General features: G+C 39.2%; 1 protein-coding gene across 3 annotated transcripts; it reads left to right on the top strand.

Moving 5' to 3' along the window:
- Positions 1-429: 429 nt before the first annotated feature.
- Positions 430-21992, top strand: MMADHC (metabolism of cobalamin associated D). Of its 3 annotated transcripts, XM_084642673.1 has the most exons (9): positions 430-568; positions 1179-1224; positions 5040-5184; positions 5440-5657; positions 8902-9007; positions 11064-11194; positions 14053-14139; positions 17913-18112; positions 20685-21992. In XM_084642673.1, the coding sequence occupies exons 2-8, from the start codon at positions 1216-1218 to the stop codon at positions 18105-18107; spliced, it is 891 nt and encodes a 296-aa protein (XP_084498799.1). In that variant the 5' UTR covers positions 430-568; positions 1179-1215; the 3' UTR covers positions 18108-18112; positions 20685-21992. The 3 variants fall into 3 exon arrangements, with proteins under 3 accessions (XP_084498799.1, XP_084498797.1, XP_084498798.1); XM_084642671.1 differs by having other exon boundaries at positions 17913-21992; XM_084642672.1 differs by lacking the exon at positions 430-568 and adding an exon at positions 823-1095 and having other exon boundaries at positions 17913-21992.
- Positions 21993-23152: the final 1160 nt, after the last annotated feature.

The following is a 23152-nucleotide window of genomic DNA, read 5'->3' as shown; positions in this document are numbered from 1 at the left end:
GCTGGAGCCCGGGGGGGTGAGGTAATCTCCTGTGTGGGCCCCTGAAGGAGAGTGCGTGTAGCTGGAAAGCTTGTCTCTCTCCTCTCCAGAAGTGGGTCCAACAGACGTGACCTGGCTTGTCTCGCTAGTGAACCCTGGCACCGGTGCAGCTCAAGGACTCAGTGCTCTGCCTTGAGCTGTGCCAAGGGCTCCCCGGCCGGCGGCTGCCCGCAGGGGCCCGGGGTCGCGCCCCCTGCGGGCGGAGATCCCGGCGCGGGCCGCTGACCGCTCGTGCCGCACGCGCACGGCCACCGCCAGCCCCAGCGAGTCCCTTTCCGCCGCCGGCCTCATCGATGGACTCGGCGATCTCCCCCACCGCCTCGATGCAGCGTGGGTCGATTTGCTCCGCCTGTTGCGCGGAGACGGAATCCCCGCTCTCGCGAGCCCGAAGGCGGGCCTGTGCCGCGAGCGCACCGATTCGCGCAGCCCGCTCCGCGGCCTGGCTGAGCTCGGCGCTCTCCTCATCGATGCTCTCCCGGAGTCGATTCCTTGGCTGCGGCGCCATTTTGCAGGAAGAGCGGGGAGAGAGGTAGGAGCCTGGCCGCGGGCCCCAGCCCCTGTTCCTCCGCGGGGCCGCACAAGCGCGTGGCCGTGGCTCGGGCTGGCCCAAGCCCCGGCGGGCGCCGCGCCGCTGCCGGGTGCGAGCTGGACCCGCAGGGGCTGTCGTGCCGGGACAAGCCGCGTCTGCCGGTTAAAGGCGCTGAGCCTGCGCTGCGAGGCGGGGGCTGCTGGCCGGTACTAGGTTGAGGCTGCAGTAAATCGCCGCCCTGCTGGCGTCTCCCGGCGCAGGAGTTTCAACTTCCCGCTGAGCAGCCTCGGCTCGGGTTAGCCAACGGGCGGCGTGGCCCCCTGGCACTTCCGCGGGCCGCGGCGGCCTGTTCAGGGTGGGGGCTGTCTGCAGCCTGGCCCGTTTCGTCTTGGTGGGATGGCCCCAGGCTCCCTGCACGCTGTCGGCAGAGTGTGGGCGATGGTGCGGTCCCGTCTGGAAGCGGTGAGGGAGGGCTCAGTGCGGTGGGGCGCCCGAGCAGCACGGGAGCAGTTGCCTGTTCTAGATAGGTTTGTATGCCATCCTCATAAGCATAGTGTCTGGCGCTATGTAACCGATCGCTGGTGTGTGATATGTCTGTCTTCTGTTTCAGGAAGAATTTTATTTAAATAGAGAAACAACCCTCAGAAATGGCCAATGTGAGTAATTTAGTCATTGAGCTCTGCTACCAATAGCTTATAATGTTAGCTGTATCATTAAGCTAAACAGTATTAAGCAGGAAACTTCGTTTTCATTTGTATTGTGGCTTCCGTTGGATGCCATGAAAGACTCCTCGTGCCCCTCATATCTGACAACATTAGACCTGAAGGAGAGCTCTGTGTAAGCTCAAAATCTTGTCTCTCTCATCAGCAGAAGTTGGTCCAGTGAAAGATATTACCTTACCTGCCTTGTGTCTCTAAGATAAGACAACATGCAAACTATAAAAAATTTTGTTAATATTTTATATGGCACCAGATTCTCTTTTATTTTTTCATGGCATGAGTGAAATTCTGTGCAGCTTTCCTATATAATGTTAGGTTGTTCATAAACGGTTCTGTTGCACACCGCTTTTTTTTTTTTTTTTTAATGTAAAAACAGTGTTGGATTCTTGACTGATAGAAAAATTTGGCTGAATTTTTCAGGCTGATTTATAAATTTATGTTTGTCCCCAATCCTTATGCACGCCAAACACTTAATGCACATGCTTCGGTCCCTCCACTCCTGGGGTCGTGTGGTAATTTTTATTGTTAGAATTTTTGTTGGGGTCATGTCACAATGAAGTTTGAGAACCTCTGATATAGGGTATTCTTTTACACAAGATTTCTGGTGATAATGTAAACTGTAAGGGTAAAGATTAAGTGGTTGTACTGTGTGTACAATAAAGTAAGAATATAGGTCTGTTCTGTGTCTTGAATATATTTTAATGTTTATTACAGAGTTTAAAAAATAAAATTGTTTTTTAAAATCGTCCAGCAATCTAAATCATTTATCTTGTGTAAATCTTTCACATTAAATAGCAAATTTTGATATTTCAGAGGATGCTTTGGCAGCACAAATTGTAATTTTAAAAAGTGAGTTCTGATTGTGCTGATATTAACTGTAAAAATTATTTGATTGAATAGTGTGAAATACAAGGCTGTGAAAGCTGTTACTTAAGGCTGATTTCAAGTAATTGTGTACTGATTTTAAGCACTTTGAGATCTAAGGATAACAAATGCTGTAAGGCCCTGATCCTGGAACTATGAACATAGATAATCTGATTTATGTCAGTGACATTCTTTGTGGGTGTGTGTTTGTAGAATTGGGCCTTACGTGTTAAGTTTTATTATTTTGATATTCCTGGATGGTGCCCCATTTGCAACAGTGCCCCATTTCAAGTAAAGCATTAGGGTGGAATCAGATTGCACTACACTGTGATGTGGCTTTTGAATTTAATGGAATTTTGGGCCCAAAATTCCAACTTAAAGTCTAGATTCCTGCAAATGCTGGTGCATGTCAAGTGCTTAAACGAACATGTATAAGTGTCTGCAGGATTGTGGTGTTTGTCTTTAGAAAGATAAGGTGGTTGAGGTAATGTATTTTATTGGACCAACTTCTTTAGGTCAGAAGCTTAAAAGCTTGTCTGTCTCATCAACAGAAGAGCTCGGTGTAAGCTCAAAAGCTTCTTTCTCTCACCAATAGAAGTTGGTCCAGGAGTGGGCAACCTGTGGCTCCGGAGCCACATGCAGCTCTTCAGAAGTTAATATGCGGCTCCTTGTGTAGGGACCAACGCAGGGGCTGGAGCTACAGGCACCAGCTTTCCAGTGTTCTGTGGGGGTGCTCACTGCTCAACCCCTGGCTCTGCCACAAGCCCTGCCCCCACTCCACCCCCTCCCCTGAGCCTGCCATGCCCTCGCTCCTCTCTTCCCCCCTCCCCCCTCTGTCTTCCCCCCCCAGCCTCCTGCATGTCATGAAACAGCTGATCAGGAGGTAGGGGGAAGTGCTGATGGCGGGGCTGCCAGTGGGCAGGAGGTGCTGGGAAGTGGGGGATGGAGCGGATGGGGGCCTGCTGACATATTATTGTGGCTCTTTGGCAATGCACATTGGTAAATTGTCTCCTTCTCAGGCTCAGGTTGGCCACTCCTGTTGGTCAAATAAAAGATATTAGACCACCACAGTTACAACAACACTGCATAAAAGAAGTGTTTGGTTTTGGTCAGATATTGTCTGTTTAATATGTATTGTAGATAATAGACATCCTTTTTTTGTTAATGTATAAGCCACACTAGCCTTTACTATGTAAAGGCTTTGTGTTCAGGTTGGCTGGCTTAGGTCCCGATCCTGCATACATGCACGTGTTTGACTTGAGCATGTGAGCCGTTCCAGTGTTAAAGTCAATAGGACTACTCACATGCTTAAAGTTAAGTGTGTACAGACATGTGTATAGCACTGGAGCCTTAAGATTTAGTCCTATCCTGAAAATCTTTTCGAAAATTTCCCCCCAGTTCTAGGAAAGTAGAACAAAGGCCCAAAAAGTGTCTCACAAGATGAACCCAAATTGTGCAGCAAGACTGGGTTTTTAGGGCACTACAGTTCAGCACGTTGAACATCTTGTGGTAGCTCTAAGTATGTTAAAAATGAAGAGGTTTATTTAGTTAAATATAATGGTATTATTATTTTGGTATTCAGATTCAATGTATTTTACTGTTCCTAAACATTTAAATTGGCTACAGATTTGTTTTTTGAGTGCATAATTGGATCGTTGAAGTTGAGAAACTAGAAGTTGTTGGAAGCTTGAAGTTATAGCAGTTAGATAGTAGTTGGAGTTCTTGAAACTTGGGGAGAAGATTAAATTTGTGGGCTTAAGCACATTAGCTGGATATTTTTGCTAAACCAATCAACAGTAAAATAGTGAACAATGTTGACATTTAAATTTATCATCATTAGGATTCAGAGTTAACAACATTGAGATGAATTGGAGTTGGTCACGCTTCCGAGTGCTGTTGTTTCAGGCTGTTTGCAGACTCGGGAAGACAACATTGCATCCATTTACACTCGGTTTGTTTTTTAAGGTTTTCTTTGTTGTTATAGAAGTAGGTGTTGTTTCTTTGTTTTTGTATTTTTGGAACTGAACACTTAGACTTGGAAACACAATTCTGTCGCAGATTCTGCCTCTGCATAATACACAAGAGCTGTGTGACCTTCTGATTATAAACCCATATTGCTGGCTTTTTGCAGCTGAAAATATGTTTTGTGTCTGCAGAGCAAAATAATGTTGTCAGTACTAATTTTAGGCTTCCCTGGCTTGACTGTGTCCCTCAAGTTGTAATATTGCAGGTAGATGGTATAGTGACTGAATTCCTACTCCTGCCCATTCTGATCATTTGGTTTTAAAATAAATTTGTGTGCGCACTCTGTGTGAGCTTTGGCATTCTTTTTACATTTTTTTTATTATTCTGAGTATACTCTGCACAAGGGGATGGACTAAAAACAGTGCTAGTCTGTAGGGCAAAGCATGGAGATTAGATATCAGTATTTACTTATCTAAAATATTTTGATGGATCCTAAGATCAACTTTCCTGATTGTTTTGTATTTTTTGGGTTTTGAGGGGTTTTTTTCAAATGTAACAGCAGGGGAAATGATACCTAGTGTATCATGACCCGATTCATAAACATATTTACATTCATGTGTTGTCACAATGATACCCCGGCTCTTAACCCCTTTCTAACTGTAGCTCAAATGTGGAGGTATTTCATTGTGCATTTTTGTTTGCATTATGCAGTTTTCTTTTATCAAAATTGAATAGGAAACTTACAGTACTAATAAAGTGTAAAATATTCCTACAGTTAAAAAATACAATTAATGACACTTCATTGCTATAAGTTTTTCTTTATGGAGTTACATGTAGTTTTGTATTCTAAAAAGTTAAATATAAATTCATTGATCACTTTTACTTGCAACTATGACACTCAGTTCTGCTTTTGTCCTCTTTAGGTGCTCTGTAACAGAGCAAGACTGGTGACCTATCTACCAGGATTTTACTCCTTGGTCAGAAGGGTTGTAAATCCCAAGGCTTTTTCCACAGCAGGATCTTCTGGCTCAGATGAGCCTCACGTAGCTGCTACACCTCCTGATATATGTAAGAAAAAATAAACAAATTTTGTTACATATACTGCCTGCCAGAGTAACTATCTGTCTCAAATAAATAGAGATAAAATTACTTTTGTTTTTGATATGGTGAATCATTTAGTTTTTTCACTTACTCTTTGTGATTACTTTCTCTTTTTTTTTCTGTTTTACGTGATTGCACTCAAATGTTTTTTTATTTAGGAGTTAAAAATAAGTGTATATTTTTTCAATGTGAAGAATAATGTAAGCGCTCAATTTTTAACAGGTCCAAGAACTGTGTGGCCAGATGAAGTAATGGGACCATTTGGTCCTCAGGACCAGAGATTCCAGCTCCCTGGTAATATAGGTTTTGATTGTCACCTAAATGGTACAGCTTCTCAGAAGAAAACACAAGTTCATAAAAGTTTGCCTGATATATTAATGGAGCCCTTATCAAGTGAGAGACATGAATTTGTGATGGCACAATACATAAACAAGTTTCAGGTAAGAACAGTAATTTAATACATGAAGTTGAAAATTGTAGTAGCGTTTTGATTTTCTTATATGCCCGAGAGTAATCTCCCAAAATTAGAATATTGATAGTGCTCTGAAAGTGATGTAAGATGAAAGTGAACAGAGATGGGGGGGAGGGATCATATAGAACATTTATTTCCCAAGAAAATCATCAACTGTCTCCTTTAAAACCCCTGACACTATGAGTAATGCGAACTTTTTTTGCAAAATGTCTAATGAAATAGCATTTTAAATAGCTGCTTATTTGTATTAGCTATATGAAGACAAGATTACATCAATTTAACTTTAAAACAAATTGTTGACTTAGTCTTATTGATCTCTTTTTTGCAAAAAGATCAATAAGACTGTTCATTGTTAAATTTTAATTATTTTCTTTAGATTGGATGGGTCTAATTCATTAGGACAAAGTCTCCCTTATTTGTGCTTGTGGTTCTTGTATGCTCATGAAACCCAACATGAGAAGTGTACTAACTAAACTTGATTGTAGTTGAAGTTACTCCCTTTTGGGAATAGCAAAGCTCACAATGATTCAGAGATGCCTTATTAACAGTAGGCAGTTTGACTATTATATTTGCTGGCCTTGCATATTAAGAAATTTTTAGCTCCTGTATAATGTCATCAGTGATACTGAGACCTCACTGGTTTTGGAGCCAAATTAGCGATCAGTATTACCCAAAAAAGCCGCAGTAGTGTGAATTCATTATTTTCTTTACTCTGTGTGTGTAAGTAAGTAAGTAAGTAATATATTCTCACAGCAAAATGACTGGCCAAGTATTATTATTTATCAACTCCAATTGGTTATAATAACATAGTAAAAGCAGCCTGATTGGCTAATAGCTTAGGTTAAATAATTAAATCACAGTGTCTTAATATCACTACAAAGAGCTTCAGGAGATGCATTAAAGAGCCACTTTCTGCTCCCAAGCCTCAGTCTGAGTATCGCTGAGCTAGTATATTAGCTTTTCACAGCCCACATGAATTTTGTAGCATCCTCAAACATAGGAAATCAGTTTAAAAATTATGATAAACTATTTTTATGTAAAAATGCTGTACAGTATTTCTTCTGTACATATAACCTGAGTTTGAACAATCCATTTGCCCATAGTGAGCTTTTCTGGCTCAGCGCCTTGAACTTCTGTGGAATCAAAGCTTTAGTTTTTAAAAAAAAAAAAAAAAGTGAACCAAGTGTAATTGACACAGGTTCTGTCTGGCTGCAAGTAACTCTGTAGACTGAAAGCTCCAGTGCCTCTACTGCTGCTTATAGCTTTGCCAAGCTGTTGTAGAGAGAAGACTGATAAGAGCACTGTCAGTTTCCACTGCTGCTGTTCAGGAGGCTGTACACAAGAATCGGGTCAATTTCACGCTGCTGCTGTTTGGAAAAGTTCTGAGTATTAGTAAAGGCAAACACTGAAGCTTTTCTCTTGGGAACAGGAAACGGAGGCAAGGGAAGGGTAGAGTAGCAGAGATCCCTTCACTCCCCCCCACACCCAGTCCCATAGCAACTAGAAAGCAGCAGGAGGTTAGAATAGCAGAGATATCCAGCTCCCCCATCAGAGGAGCCAAGAGAGATGTTTAAGTAGCCAAGGCCCAACTACCTTTCAGTGGCCAGAGTGTACTGGGGTGGATTTCAAATTTATCTGACTCTGATGTGCCGGAGGTTGATACAAAAGATAGAGCCTCTGAATAGGGTGAATAGACAGCACTCTGGTAAAAATACCGGCTCACTTCCTTTCCCAGCAGTTGTGGAGAGGAAGAGTGGGTATTGGTTTTTGGCAACTAGGTTTAATCCTCTGGCTATTGGGTGTCCTGTAAATTTGTAAGCCTTGTAAGTGGAAGGACTGGTTGGATGTGGGACAAAAGAGAGAGGAAGAGCCATGAGAGACGCAGTCAGAAAATGGCAGTGTTATCTGAGTATGAAAACACGTGCACCCGGACTGCAGTTAGTTTTTGTGAATTCTTTGGCAAGATCAGAAGATCCACTAGGTTATTTTCCACACTGAGAGGAAAACAGAAGAAACCTGCTTGATGAGTAACATTTTATAGCAAAATGCTAACCTAACATTTTGAGTCTTTTTAAGAGGAATAGTTTTATAGACTGACCATGTGCCTCTGCTTTCGCTGCAGCTGAAGATGCTCTACAAACATACAGTCCTCTTCGAAAAAACGTATTTACTAGTTCAACATTATTAGCTCGCTGGAATCCCATATTCATGGTAAAATAACTTTCATATTATATGTGGATTAAAGAGCCAAGAAATCCATGTTGAGGTATAGAACAGATGTGGAAAGCCTGATGTAACATTTCACTCTCCCATAGCAGATGGCTCTTTTCACTGTCCTCTTAAGAACTGCAGTTTACTCCTGTAACTAACTTGCAGAACTTTCACATGAAAGGCAGCTACAGAACCCAAATTTTTAACAACTAGAGCCCTAGATTAGTAGCTTTAGTTATTAAAGAGCTTATATGGCAATAGTAGATAATAGTTTTAGCTGTGAGGCTACAACAGTTGCAAAATTTGCTTGCAAAATATCAAGCTTAGGAGCACTGCATAATTCTATGTAAATTTTTGTTTTGACTCCTGTAGTGGTGTATCTACATCTGTTTAGTTTTCATTGCAGCACACATTAAAGATTTATAAAGCCATTTTCATGCATTCATAAAGTGATACGTTTAGCAATTTGTTTTATCCATTTATTTGAATGCTGTAGGTGTAATGTAAGTACAACTAAATAAAAAGTAGTGTATTTAGACCCATCTGATATATGAAAATAGGATAGGTAAATGCTGTGATAAAAGTTCAAAACTCATTTGTTACACATTTAAGAACTTTTTTTTTTTTTTTAAATAATGATACATAGGACTGATATTGCAGCTTCCCTTACACAAGTAATTACAATTGACTTCAGTGGTTATAGGATTAGATTTTAGGAGAAGGCTTATCTTGATAAATCATAGGCTTGGGAGTCAGGCGACCTAGTTCTGATGTTGTTCAAAAAAGCCTCAGTTTCTCTGCCTATAAAATGGAGTAATGAGGTTTAGGGACTTGTTGCAAACTTCGTGAGCAGCCTTTACTCAGTGGAACTACTATGAATAAACATCTGCAGGATCTGAGGATTACACAACTCCAGTCGGAAATACTATTTTAATTGTTAATCATGTCACACATTATATAAACCTGAAAGTTACCGTTTGTATTTCCTTGATTTTCCTCAGGGCACTGATGTCCCTCCTAAACAGCAAATAAGTAATGCTGAAACATACTTTGAAAATGCTAAGATAGAATGTGCAATACAAACTTGTCCAGAACTGTTACGAAAAGGTACATCTTTCACATTTTTGAACAATTTAATTTTTAAGGTTTTATGAAGTAAAAATATATAAATAGAGTTTCTCACCATCAGACCAAGGTTGCGGAATATGTGAATTATTGTTCCTATAGCTTCACATTATTAAAAAATGCAATAATAATCCAAATTCCTGGATGATTACTAAAAGGTTTACATTTTACATAATGAAAATCCTTAACTCTATATGAAAATCCATACAAAATTGTTGTACAAGTAACAGCAATATTTATAAAGTAATTAATTTTAAAAGTAATGACTTAGTAGTAAAATTAAAAGGTCAGCTGAAGTCTTTTTTTTAAAGGCATGATACACTCATAGTCTGACCCGAACTACCTCTGTAGCTGCTGTGTGTGCACCCGTATCAGCTTATGATCCAATGGATTGTGTAGGGATGCTTGCCATATCTGAACCACTCCTCTGCCCTGTGTTCACATGGGGAGAATTGCCATGGAAGTACTGAATCCCATTATCTGGCTTCTCCTCTTTCTAGTCCTCCGCAGAAACAGTTTTGGATGGACTTGGGGTATTGCATGACTGCAAGACTCTTGGGGTTAGGTTAACAAAGGGTCTTAGGTGCCTATGTTTTTGCAGTAAAAGTTTCCTAGGTACCTGTTTCTGCTACATCGCTGTCAGCAGCTGAAGCCCCAGTGCAATCCACAAACTGGGGGAAGTTAGAGGAGCACCTGTCTCACCTGCAGAGCTCAATCCAGTAGGCATGCTCAGAGGCTGCCTAACTCCACATGCATGGTGAGGACCACACCTCCCTCAACTTTTAGATCAGTGCTTAGAGTGCTCCCCTGAATGTGGGAGACACCAGTTTTCTGATGAGAAGCAATTTGAAGAGGGATCTGCCACTCAGGTGAGTGCCCTAACCACTAGGCTATGGGATATTGTGATGTGGGTCTCCCTTAGTTTCTCCTGTTGAAGCTGTTCCACTGTGGATAAATAGAGGCACTGTAGATGGGGGACTGTATCCTTAGTCTCCCACCTCCCAGGAGAGTGCCCTATCCATCAGATTATAGATTTATTCCTGCTGTTTCTGGACCAATGACTTCTCCTCCTCCTCCTCCATGCATTAGGCTCTAGGAAAAGGCTCCCAGCTGTGAATCCCAACTAGAAAGAGGCACCTTCCTGTGGACTTAGGCATGTCATACCCAGGCCGAAAATTTCAAGACCACAAGTATAAATTGGTCTTAAAAAGCAGTCCAAAGGTCCCAAAAGTTGTGGGGGTGGGGCTTGTGGTGTCATAATGCTGAGTAGGGAGACGGGTCATGGTCCAAAAAAAAAGAAACCCAAAGAAAAAGCGGCTCTTGGAGTGCAGCAGAAAAACCCACAGGCCACAACTGAGCAAAAAACCCCACCAATTTTGAAAAAGGTAAGCCCAAATTTGCTTAAAGTAAGCGGTTTTGCCAATGTCTAATTATGTAAGAGGGACAGGGTTTAGAATACACTCCTTTCCTCAGCATCTCCCCTTAGCTAGCTTAAGCAGTTCTTCAGTCAACATAATGCCTTTTGTGAATCCCATTCTTAGGTGCCTGTCTCTCCCCATCATTACATAGGGAGTCTGAGCACCTAACCCAGGCTTTGTGAATCCTAGTAATTTTGTACTTCTCTAAAAGTTAGGTGTTATGACATTGTGTCACCACACCTGAGTCCATTTGTGAATCTAGCCCTTGGCCTACAGTGTAAACACACAGTTAATACAAGGATAATTAACACCTGTAGTTTAATTGTAATTACTTCTTGCTGTACTATAGTATGTTTTAAAAGAATAACATCTCATTAGCATAATACCTGGGTACCTAACTTAGCTACTAAGTCTTTGCTGAGTAGTAAGATACTTATTTACATGCACATTTTAAAATGTACAGATTGGTGAAGTTTCATTATTACAACAGTTTAAGTGAAATGTAGCACACTGAATGAAAAGCTCCTGACATTTGAGGCATTCTGTCTGAAGTAGAAAAAAGCATAAAATATACAAAACCAACCCATTACACTCTTAACATGCTGATTCCATTTCTCTAGACTTTGAATCAATGTTTCCAGAGATGACTGCCAATAATCTAACAGTACTAACCATAACCCAGAAAACTAAAAATGATATGACTGTATGGAGTGAAGAAGTGGAAGATGAGCGAGAATTGTTGTTAGAAAATGTAAGTATTATTTGTATTTAGTGTCAGCATATTCTTATTTGTGGACATATCTTTTGTAGATGGGGCCCTTTTTTGTTTGTTTAGACCTAATTTAGTTCTGGAACTGACTTACTGTCTAATTTTCTTAGACCAATCCCTTGACCTAGACAGTATAATTTTTTCTATTGGTAAAATGGGGATAATGAACTTCACCAGTTTTACAAAACTCTCTTTGATATCTTTTGATGAAAATGCTAAATATTAATCTTATTTGGGGGAATGATTTAAGGAGTCATCTTGTTATGTGGCAGTGCATTAAAGCCTTTTCATATATTACCCAAGATACTTGATTTTATAATCTGTCAAGATTATAAAAGGAGTAATGGCTATCTTTTATTATCACTGTAGTTCAAGAGCAATGCGTTTCATGCTGTTTTGTCGCTTTGCATGATTTAATTCTCATCCTTCCATAGTGTTTGCTAAATAGGCCTGTTTTATAACCTACAAAGCCATGATTGGTCACTTTTTTTATATTCTAACAATGTATTCAGTTAAGGCTTTTAACCTGAATGTCATTGACTTTTACAAATTAATCTTCCTCATTAACTTAATACAAGTGAATCTAGTTGCATTGCCACTAGAGGTCTCTTTCTAGAAAAAGCAACTTTGTTAATTTGTTGTTTATTCCAGCAGATGTCAGTGTTTACTGCTGACACTAATTTTCTTAACTGCATTATCTTAAAATATATCCCTCTAAAATGTTTGTTTTTTAAATCTCTCTAACAGATAGGTTCCCTTCCTGTATGATGATTTTTGTCTACCAATCCATCTAATTATGGATGGGAGACAGCATCAGTAGAAATTAAGATGAAAACAGTTCTACTCGCTATCTTTAAAATTGTAAACTGCATTTATAAATTATCAGTAGAGGCAATGTAAGGGTTACTACAAGAAAAGGAATAAGCAGTCTAAAGTATCAGCATGAAGACTGCATACAAAGTAAAACTCTCTTCGTTTTAGTGTGTCCTTGTCTTTACATTATTTATGGTCTGTTGGTCTTTAGCATTGTAATCTGGTCTAATTATATGTTAATTGTCTTCTTTCTTCCTTGTGCACCTCCTTGTCAACTCTAATATAATCATTGTAAGGGTGTAGATGTAACCTCCTGGCCTGAAGGTTACTAACAGCAAATTCACAATAAAATACCCTATTTGTTTGCTTTGTAGATGGTTAGAAATAACTTCAGAAGAACTAATTTAATGTGATAGGCTTTTGCTAAAGTAATGGGGGTTATTTATAGACATATCTGGGTGTTTACAGTAGGAAGACTCAAGTTTAAATTAACACATCACTTTAAGTGACTGAGACCGTTACAACACTGGATCAAAATATCTGTTTTACCAAAAATGTATGCATTAAATGCATCTTTAGATTTCTTACTTTTATGTCTGTGACTTACTTTAAAGTTTAAATTAGTCTTCAGATCCACTGAACCTTAAAGTAGAGAAATGGGAAAATAGATCAATAGTAAGGTAGAGCTCTTGCTATTTTGGACCACTGGAAGGGACATGGACTGACTAATCAAATTCTGAATTACTCTTCAAAAATTTTGAGACATAGGGCTGTGTCCAAACATTAGAAAAAATTTCAACTTTTACATTTATCAGGCATCTTTTTATTTTTAATAAAAAATAAGAAAATAAGTACACAATCTAAATTTTAAGTAAGATTAAGGAGTATGGTCTTCCACTGCTCAGTAATATACCTGTGGATTAGGCTAGGACCTCATGAGATCATGTCCTCTTTTGTTCCTTTTTGTTGCAGTATCAAGGCAAAACAGCATAGTTTTACTAGCTGGGTTAACATGGTATCTAATCTGGTGTGTATGTCACAACTTTGATAGTGTCCATTTATGGTTTGTTTCTTTTAAATAAAATCTATTGGACAAATGAATACAAGATGCCATCAGAGACATTAAACCTTGGCCTTATCACGTCACCCAGCTGTACTAAAAGTTGTTCCTAAAATATAAACTCCTTTTTTTGTATGTTTTTGTGAGATGTTAGCATGACATGTTGTCATCCCTGGGTGCTTTGCTTGTTTCTGAAAAATACTGCTGTAAAATCTCAAAAGTTGTTAACCAGCCTCCTCCCATTTATTTGAAAAACACACAGTAGAACTTTCTTTTTATGGCCAGAAATGTTCGGAGGAGTTGAATTCCCCACTAATCTTGGCCAATGGTTAACTACAACATGACAGCTGGTTTCAGTAGTCAAAGTATCAGATACTTACAAAACTATATTTTTAACTAGAAAGTTTGGTGTCCTGACTTATATTTAAAAGGACTTGTAGTTAGACTTCCGTAATTCAAAGCAACCACACATTACTGTCCTGTTCTCCATGATATCTTCTAACAAAACTTTTTGGAAATACTTAAATAAAGTTGTATATTTAATGGCTTGTTGTAGCAAACTAGGAAATTCAGTTTTGATCTGTAAATGACTCATGAAGTAGAGAAATAACTGAAGCCATGTTTGACTTTTACAGAGGTTTAACAGGTATGATTCTGCAAACTGCATAAGCAATCAAAGCAATTAGATGATCCTTGAACAAACTGTTAATCCTCTACTGAGTGGCACAAAGAATTTCTTTTAAATCTCATGTGATTGTAGTAGCCTAATATATATTGTTAATTTTAATCCTTTTAGTACTGTTGTTGGCCTTTTTCGTTAAAAGGATGTTAAATCTGACATTTATTGGTGCAGGTTAGAGAGAGGCTCTGCACTAGTTTTAACTAAACATTCAGTATTTACATATAAAAGGAGCACTCCTTTTTAATGTAATTATTTCCTCCCACTTTTTTTTTTTTTTTTTTTTAGTTTGTTAATGGTGCCAAGGAAATTTGCTATGTACTGTTGTCTGAAGGCTATTGGGCTGACTTTATTGATCCACCATCAGGATTGGCGGTAAGTTACTCTGCTGAAAAGAATGGGTGGAGAATGGAGACTGATATAATAGACTGGTAATAGTATGTGGATCCTTTTACCTGTCAGTTACTGGTTCAAATCCAGCTCTTTTAGGTGTTGACCAAAAACTTTTTACCATCTGATAGCTTCCTTGGTGTCTTAAAGTGACATCATGGTCTTGGCCCAGTTGCCAGTTACTTTTTATCCACACTACACGAGCCATCATTGCAGTTGCTACTCTGAAGAACAGTTGTAGCAAAGAAGCTAAGTAGTGGAGTATAGAAAATGAACTAGCTTCTCCTCCTTAGAAGTATACAGTCACTGCAGAATGAGGTAGAAGTACATTACTGCATATTCCTGCTCTGGAATATTCGATAGCACTTGAGTTCTTGGCCACCTTTTTTATGACAATAATTTTCTTTAAGACTGAACTTAATATTGTTCAGTATACAGTAAAACTACAGTATTTAAATCCCCTTTTGCGGTAGCAATACAGTTGAATGCTCTATTTTAAGGTATACTGGTAGATGGCTAATAATTCAGATAGCCATCCATTCTGACTGAGGCTGTCAGCTTTTTGAAAAAAGTTAAGACAAATAGAATACTGAACAAAATTGAAATTGACTGACTGCATTGCATGTCTTCATCTTATTTATAGCATACTTTAAAAAAAAAAAAAAAAAAAAAAAAGGTACACCTCTAACACACTGACCAGAATTTCACAGCTATTTACCAGCTGGGTAACAACAACAAAATAGTCTCCTAGCACTAATCAATTATGTCCCCAGTATGTGGAATATATGCTAATATTATCCCTATTAAACAGTCATTGGCATTCATTATCAAGTTAAACTGGTTACCTGGAATATGTGTCATTAAAATTGCCATGCCTATTAAGTGCAATCTAGTTAAGTGGAGTTTACTAAGCTCTTCTTTTGCAGAAACATAAGTAATCCTCTTTAAGCACATAATATACAAGTCCAGCCCTTTTTCTGTGCCAGGAATGAGCAACTTCAAGGTTGTAGAGGACCACTAAAACCTTTTGCCTGGTCATACAGATTTTTTATTTTATTTTATTTTATTTTATTTTTAAGATTGACCTAGGTTGCTGAGTGGTGTAGTCTTCTAGCAAAGCTGCTGCCTATTACCACTCAACTCCCCCATCAATGTAGGCACAAACTGTCCCACACCACCTAGCTTCAGTTACTGCTTCACCATTGGCTGATTGTGAGCTGAGAGCCAATCAGATTCTGGCCAGCCACCCTGCCTCCATCAGCAGGTGGGGACAAGGCACACCTCTGCCATGGGGAGAGGAAGTAACCAGAGCTGACGAATGGGCTTCCCTTGTGGCAGAGCTTGTTGTCCAAGGGGAGTAGAGCAGAGGCTGGGAGCAGCAGGACCCTGTGTGGCAGATTGCAACACCAATCAAATTTGACCTGGCCACCCCTTTGTCTTACCAGCAAGGAAGGAGTTCCAGCACCTACCTTTGGTTACTGCCTCCCCATTGGCAGAGGTGCACCCTGACATGCCCATAGTTTGGGGTCAGTTGCCCATCCCTAGCCTATGCCATTCTAGACTACAAAGTGAATTTTAACCAAAGCCTGGTGCAGGTTTGTATTGCTATATGAGAAAAATATTATAAATTCCTCCACATTAGAACATTCTAGCTGCAGAGCCAAGCATTTTTAGTGTATAAAGATGATTTTTTTTTATTTTTTTTTAACTGAATAAAGTCAGTGATCACTGTGGTGGAGAGGGAAAATAATATGTTTAGCTGGGCTTTCTTTAAAGCTAGTCATGGGGCTACTGCAAATGATGCTCTATGCCCTAGGTCCATCCACCTTTTTAATTTAGTTCAAGGCAAAATAAATAGCTTTCTCTGTTTTTGTTGAAACTTACAAGTTTCTCACACTTTTATGCATTTATTGAGAAATTTGATGGCTTGCTTCTATCTTGTACTAAAAGTTCAGTAGAGGTGGGGAGTCTGCTTTTGGGCTTGATTCTGCAAATCTTAATCACAATGGGAAGCATTTACTCATACATCTACTTACAGTGAAGTTTTCAAAATCAGTTCCTGTGCTGGGGAACTTCATAATGTATCACAAATACCTCAGTTTAAGATCTGACCATGTGAAAGTGCTATTTGCATATATGCAGTTTAAGTGAAAAGACTTGGGCGTATTAAATCCTGTTTTAATAAGTGTCTGTATGCATGCCTCAGGTTTTTTTTCCTTATTTTGGTTTTAAATACTATTTAGTATATGAAATATGTTAGATTTATAATGTGTATATTATCATTACTGAAATAAGAATCTTTGAGCACAGGATTGGGAACAGGAATTCCTACATTCTAATCCCAGTCCCAACATCCACTGCATCACTTGACACAAGTCATTTAATGTCTATGCCCCAGTTTCCTCATATATAAAATATGAATAGCCACCTGGAAGAAATATTGTATGGAATAATTAATATATGTAAAGCACCTTGAAGATGCAAAAACAACGAAGGGTCCAGTAGCACCTTAAAGACTGAGATTTATTTGGGTAAATCACTCTTAAGTGTTGTTTTTAATTACGACCTTTACTATGAACAACATGTTTTCTGAAATTGGTATACAAAATCTTTTTAAAGAGGAAATACTTTTAAAATGTATAAATCTATAGCAGTTGTCATTCACTTTTATTTCCAAAATGCAAAGAAAAATCTAAAAACTATTGGAGTATACCTCAATCATTTTATGGATGATGGTGTCTTTTAGAATCATCGTAGTTAAGATGGATCAGCTATTGCATTTAGAGTCCCCCTTTTCTTTTCCAGGAGTTTACAGTTTTTCCATTCAAAAATTTTGGATATTTGATGTACCATGTTTCAGAAGCTGCATTTACTTCTAACAAAGGGGGGTAGGGAATAGTCTGAGAGCTTAATAAAATGTTAAATTTGTAAAGTATATAGGGATTTAAGAACTAAATTCCTGGTCCTGCAAGCTGTTCTGTGAGAGTGGGTGCCTGTGCCTTTTATTTCAGAAAAAAAGAAAAGGAGTACTTGTGGCACCTTAGAGACTAACCAATTTATTTGAGCATGAGCTTTCGTGAGCTACAGCTCTCTTCATCGGATGCATGCCGTGGAAACTGCAGCAGACTTTATTTATACACAGAGAATATGAAAAAATACCTCCTCCCACCCCACTGTCCTGCTGGTAATAGCTTATCTAAAGTGATCATCAGGTGGGCCATTTCCAGCACAAATCCAGGTTTTCTCACCCTCCACCCCCCCACACAAATTCACTCTCCTGCTGGTGATAGCCCATCCAAAGTGACAACTCTTTACACATTTTAATTTTAAGGATTTTTAGGATATTCTTTATCCTAAGGAATGCTTCAAGAAATGGTAAAATATTTCAAAACAAAACATATTTTTAAGGGCAACCACTGTACTTATGCCAAAATAAAGCTTACAAGGTGTTTGTTTATGTGTTTTAAACAACCTATGTCAAAATCCTTTGGGGCTAGGAATTAATTGTGTGTTTCTCTTTTAAAAAATCAAAACCCAAAAAAACTCACCTATGTAGCTTATTCACAGTAAAATCACTTACTGATTTTTGGAAGCAGTTTTGTTACTAGTATTGTTAGGCTTGCGTTATTTTTTTTTAACTCAGGTAGATCTGTAATATTTTAAACCTTAAAAACATCTGTTTTGTAAGATTGTCATTATGCTGAACTGATTAATCTAATATATCTTTAAAATAATGACAATTGTCTCTCTTTCCCCAGTTTTTTGGACCATACACAAACAACACACTATTTGAAACAGATGAACGCTACTGCCATTTAGGATTCTGTGTTGATGACCTTGGCTGCTGCAAAGTTATTCGTCATAATCTCTGGGGTACTCATGTGGTTGTAGGAAGTATTTTCACAAGTGCTGAACCTGATAGCCCTATCATGAAGAAATTAAGTGGAAAATAGCAACTGTGAGGTTCTTACAAGTTAATACTGGACCTGTGTGTTTTTACTGGATGATTGTCTATAAACACTGTTAGGAAATGCAAAGTTTTAGAGTATGCTCTTATAAATAATAAAATAACTGTTGTTTGTTTTTAGTCTATGAGGAATACATATTCACCACATGATTTACACTATTAATTGACAACATTTTAGTTGATAGGTATGCAGATATACCATATGATCTTTAAGCTGCAAGTTACCCTTGTCCTGAGTTGATTGAAAGTATAAAACCAAGCATAATTCAGGCACCTTCTGGTTGTTAATTGAAATGCCTGTAGCTATCCATGTTAACAAGATCACTCTGAGCACATAACTTTTCCACGCTGTGGAGATGGGACCTACTCTGTTCAGAGGGTCTTGATGTGCTGTCTAGGTATTCTCTCTGCTATCCAAAACAATGCCATATATGTATGACTTTGAGGTTTTGGGCCTTATCCCCGTGAATAAAATCCAGAGAAATGTTTGCAAGATTAGTAAACACTGCTGTTTGCAAAACCAACTGAATTATTGCACAGAAATTTTTTTTAAAATCTTGGTAGACACAAATTTAATATTAATTTGCTAAAAGAATGCTTGATCTCTCAGTAAGACTGCAGATTGTCTCCTCCAATGAGGATCTCTACAGCAGTGTATTTTCACAAACATCTTATTGCAAAAATAAATTATTTTTTTTTCTTTTTCATTTATGGAAGTAGACCACTGTCTCCTTGAAGAGTCTGACTAACCTAATCTGAATTTTAATAATTAACTGTAGTTAACCTGGCCAATGGGAGCTGCAGGTGCGGTGCTTGGGGAGGAAGCAGTGTGTGGAGCCCCCTTACCCTAAGCATAGGAGCCGGGGCGGGGGGGACATTCCGCTGCTTCCAGAAGCCTTGCAGAGCAGCCCCCGACCCCGCTGCCCAGCTGGAGTGCAGGAGCGGGGCAAGTCCCAGATCCTGCTCCCCGGTGGGAGCTCGAGGACTGGATTAAATTGGCTGGGGGCCGGATGTGGCCCATGGGCTGTAATTTGCCCACCCCGGTCTAAAACTATACAGCATGAGAATTGTTATAAAGACAAATGAAGGCATAGCTCACCTCTTAATTTACACAGCTAAACATTGTACATTGCAAACCATCCATTCCTGTCAAAGCTGAAGAAAAGCAGTTTGCAACAGATTAACTAGAAAATTAATTAGCTAAATTATTTGTCATCAGTTTTTGCTTTTTTTGTTTTAATATCAAAATTGCTGTTAATGGGGTTGATACATTTTTAAAATAAAAGAGCAAGGTTAATTCCTGGTTCAATATATTTTAGCAATAAAATAACAAGTCTTTATTTCCTACTATTTTCTAAATAGCTAAAGACCAATAAGGTTGGCATGATCTGTTAATCTTAGGGAACTTTAACTCACTGCCACTGTAGTCCTATATGGATGACTTGCATAAGATTGTGCTGGTGTTTATAACATTGACACAGGATTTTCATGATAAATTCTGAAAATGGGATTTATAACTGATATTAAACAATGAAATGTTGAATTGGGTGACTGCCCACAACAAAGATATTCAGGGGAATAGATATTGTCCCTCTTGCACATTGGTATATATTGACAGTCGATATTGACAGTGATGACTGGCAGATGAAATTTAATATTGATAAATGCACATTGGAAAATATAATTCCAACTACACATACAAAGTGATGGGGTCTAAAATAGCTGTTACCACTCAAGAAAGATCTTGGAGTTGTTGTGGATAGTTCTTTGAAAATATCTGCTCCAATACATACATATATAATTAGGATTGGAAAAGAGACAGACAAGCACAATGAAAATGACTAAAGGTATGGAAAAACTTCCATATGAGGTGAAATTAAAAAGACTGGGACTGTTCAGTTTAGCAAAGAGATGAGTAAGGAGGGATATGAGAGAGGTCTGTCAAGGCATGAATGGTGTGGAAAAAGTGAATAAAGAACTGTTAACCCTTCACTTAACAAAACCACTGGTCACCCAATGAAATTAATAGGCAGTAGGTTTAAAACAAACATAAAGTACTTCTTAAAACAACGTGCAGGCAACCTGTGAAACTCATTGTTAGGGGATGTTGTGAAGGTCAAAACTATAACTGGGTTCAAAAAAGAATTTGATAGCCAAGATGGACCTATCCTCCAGGAACCTATTACCCAAGATGGTCAGGGATGCCACTCCATACTCTGGATGTCTCTAAGCCTCTGACTGCCAGAAGCTGGGACTGGATGATGGGATGAATCCCTCAGTAAATTGCCTTACGTTCATTCCCTCTGAAGCATCTGGCACTGGCTACTGTTGAAAGGCAGGATATGGGGCTAGATGGACTGTTTATAACTATCACCTACCTCATTGTAATTGAGAAGAGGTTTGGGAAAAACCTCCACCTGCCCAGTTTGGTCAATGTGGAATAGAAAGTTGTTGATTAGCTGGTTATCAGTTGTGTGTGTGTCTTTCTCTAGAGCCAAATACTTTACTTGTGTTTAAATTGTTCTGCAAATCTTTAACGTCAATGCTGTGATTCTCCTAAAAGGTGCTGGCTGCAGGAGTCTGCAAGAACTGCTCCAGAGTTCAGTGGTGACATCTCTATACTTCCAAGCCTCTTGTCTTAGCAACTAGTGTGTGTATAAGCATAACCGCTGACTTGATACCACAGGAGAAGTAGCATCTTGCAAAGCAAAGAGGTTGCTGATGCTTCAAACAACTACCCAAAGAAAATCTGGATGAGGCAGGGGACAGAAAGATGTACCTATTCTCATCTCGTGAACCTTACCGATATTGTGGTAATGTCTAAATGAGATCAGGGCCCTATTAGGCTGTACAGGTAGACCCAGGAGAACAAACCTTCTCTATCAGAGGTGAGAGAAGTGGGCAGAGGGTCTGGTGGAAGTATTCCTGAGGAGCTCAGCAAGGGAGTTACCGCAAAGCCGATGTTGAACACCTCGCTCCTCCAGCTGCTGCTTGAGGCATGGTGGATGCCTGGCCGCTGTCCCGCTCTGTTGCCTTCAGATTTGGTGGCAGGAAATTGGAAAGAAGAAGCAGTATCTCTGTATCTTTTCCCTGCACCTAGACCTCTCTTCTTCACTTCAGTGTGGGCTACACACAGTCCATACTAAGGACTTGTCAGCACAGGGAAATGAGATTGTTTGCACTGTTGTAGCTGTATTGGTCCCAGGATATGAGAGAAAGCAAGGTGGGTGAGGTAATATCTTTTATTGGAGCTTCACAGAGAAGAGCTCTGTGAAGTTTGAAAGCTTGTCTTTTCCACCAGCAGAGGTTGGTCCAATAAAAGATATTACCTCACCGACCTTCTTTCATTGTGTTATAACATGTTAACTAGCATATTAGATGGTATATTTTAAAAATCATGTTGGTTGGCTAAACCAGGGCCAGCTGACATTTTACACACACGTCCCTGGCTGCACAAGGTGTTCAGCATCTTACTAGTTAATGTGTTACAACCTAGTGTCACTTCCCAGTACAAATAAGCCCCGAGAGAGGAGCATGATCTTAGAAGTGGTCCCTCTTGTTGGTTGTATTAAATCAGTGGTGAGGTGGTGTTTACAATGTGTATGTCTACTACTTCTGCTTTAGAAGAAACAAAAGAGCTCACTCCCTAGGCTACTGTATTAGAATACACAATCACAACTAAGAAAAGTGAAAATAAAGATACATTCTTCAGAATATCAAGTCTGTTTAATATCCATTCAATACCTGGTAAGAGTCTAGGCTCACCTATGTGTGTGCTCCTTCCAAACGAGAGGAAAAATATATGTTCTGTAACGTGACATGATAAACTATTTATCTTGATGGGAAAATAAATCTTTGTATTTAAAGCAAAGGATGTGGTTTAGTATTTTCAAAACTTTGTGTGGGAATTGTAAACACATTTTTAACACACAGTATATCTACAAGACTGAATAAGGTACTTCAGTTCCTTTAGCAATTACATTGTTTACTGGTTCAAATTATACATGAAATCTCTGAGGGGTCTAGATTATAAGGATCTATAGATACAAATTTGTTCTGATGCTTTTGGTGTTGGGCCAGATCCCACAGCACTATAGCCCTATTTTCCAGTTCACAATCAATGCAGCCAGAATCTCACAAGAACAGGCATAGTGAGCTCAAAACTCTATGGAAACCAATGATCTCTTGTGACATTCTGGGACAAAAATAGCTCACAAGATTTTGGCAGCATTGAATTGATTTCAACTTTAAGATGGATGCACATTGGTGCTATCCTCTCATCTCACTTCTATTTCAAGTCAGATTCCCTGATATAGTAAGTAGCAGGTAATAATGTTACCTTTTAACTTCCATTTCTGAGCACTGCCAAGTGAACTGGAAACTTCAACTGTGTTCAGTGCCCAGGTCATGACAAGGGATTGTGGAAGGAATATATACAATAGCTGCCTAATGTAGAAGGAAAACCAAAGGGGGTTAAGTGACCAGAAGTACAGGAGCCCATCCTGAATCAGGCCAGGAGTGAGCTATAACGTGGGAAATAACTGGTATTAATTAAGACAGGATTCATAGTCCAACTTAAAAATGGCTTGGTCAATAATTATATATAATGAGAATAAGCCAGGTTTTAGCATTTGCTGTACTCACAGTACCATCTTCTGTTATTGCATACCTTGGCACTGCTCCCATTGAGCTGGGAGTGGTGCTTGTGTATTTTAGGGTGGAATTTGGTTCCCAGCTATTACAGCCTTCACTAATGCTGCAGTGTAGTGTCGTGGCTGCGCAGACACTGTAGGGAGAATACACCCTTTTGTTGATGTCGATTCAAAATCATAAAGATGTCCCATAATCTTGTGGTCGTGTATCCTTTTTAAAACCTGTGAACAGCATTTGGGATTTATATCTCATTACTATGATTCATAGTTGATGGTATTGTTTTCAGTTCTCGGTGTTGTGGACGTTTCAAAGTTGGTGCAGAAAGGGGCTACCTCCTCACTATAGTCTGTTCTCAGTTATACCAGTATCAGTCCACAG

The sequence above is a fragment of the Lepidochelys olivacea genome (genome assembly GCF_965140295.1).
Source record: "Lepidochelys olivacea isolate rLepOli2 genome assembly, chromosome: 11".
Taxonomy (NCBI): Eukaryota; Metazoa; Chordata; order Testudines; family Cheloniidae; genus Lepidochelys; species Lepidochelys olivacea.
The sequence above is the reverse complement of the archived record's forward strand: the minus strand, read 5'-3'. Positions and strand labels throughout refer to the sequence as shown.

Excerpts from the sequence above, each read along its gene's own strand:
- MMADHC (XM_084642673.1), top strand. Across the intron at positions 9,008-11,063 it reads TCCAGAACTGTTACGAAAAG|ACTTTGAATCAATGTTTCCA; the intron begins GTACATCTTTCA and ends CCATTTCTCTAG. Across the intron at positions 11,195-14,052 it reads GAGAATTGTTGTTAGAAAAT|TTTGTTAATGGTGCCAAGGA; the intron begins GTAAGTATTATT and ends TTTTTTTTTTAG.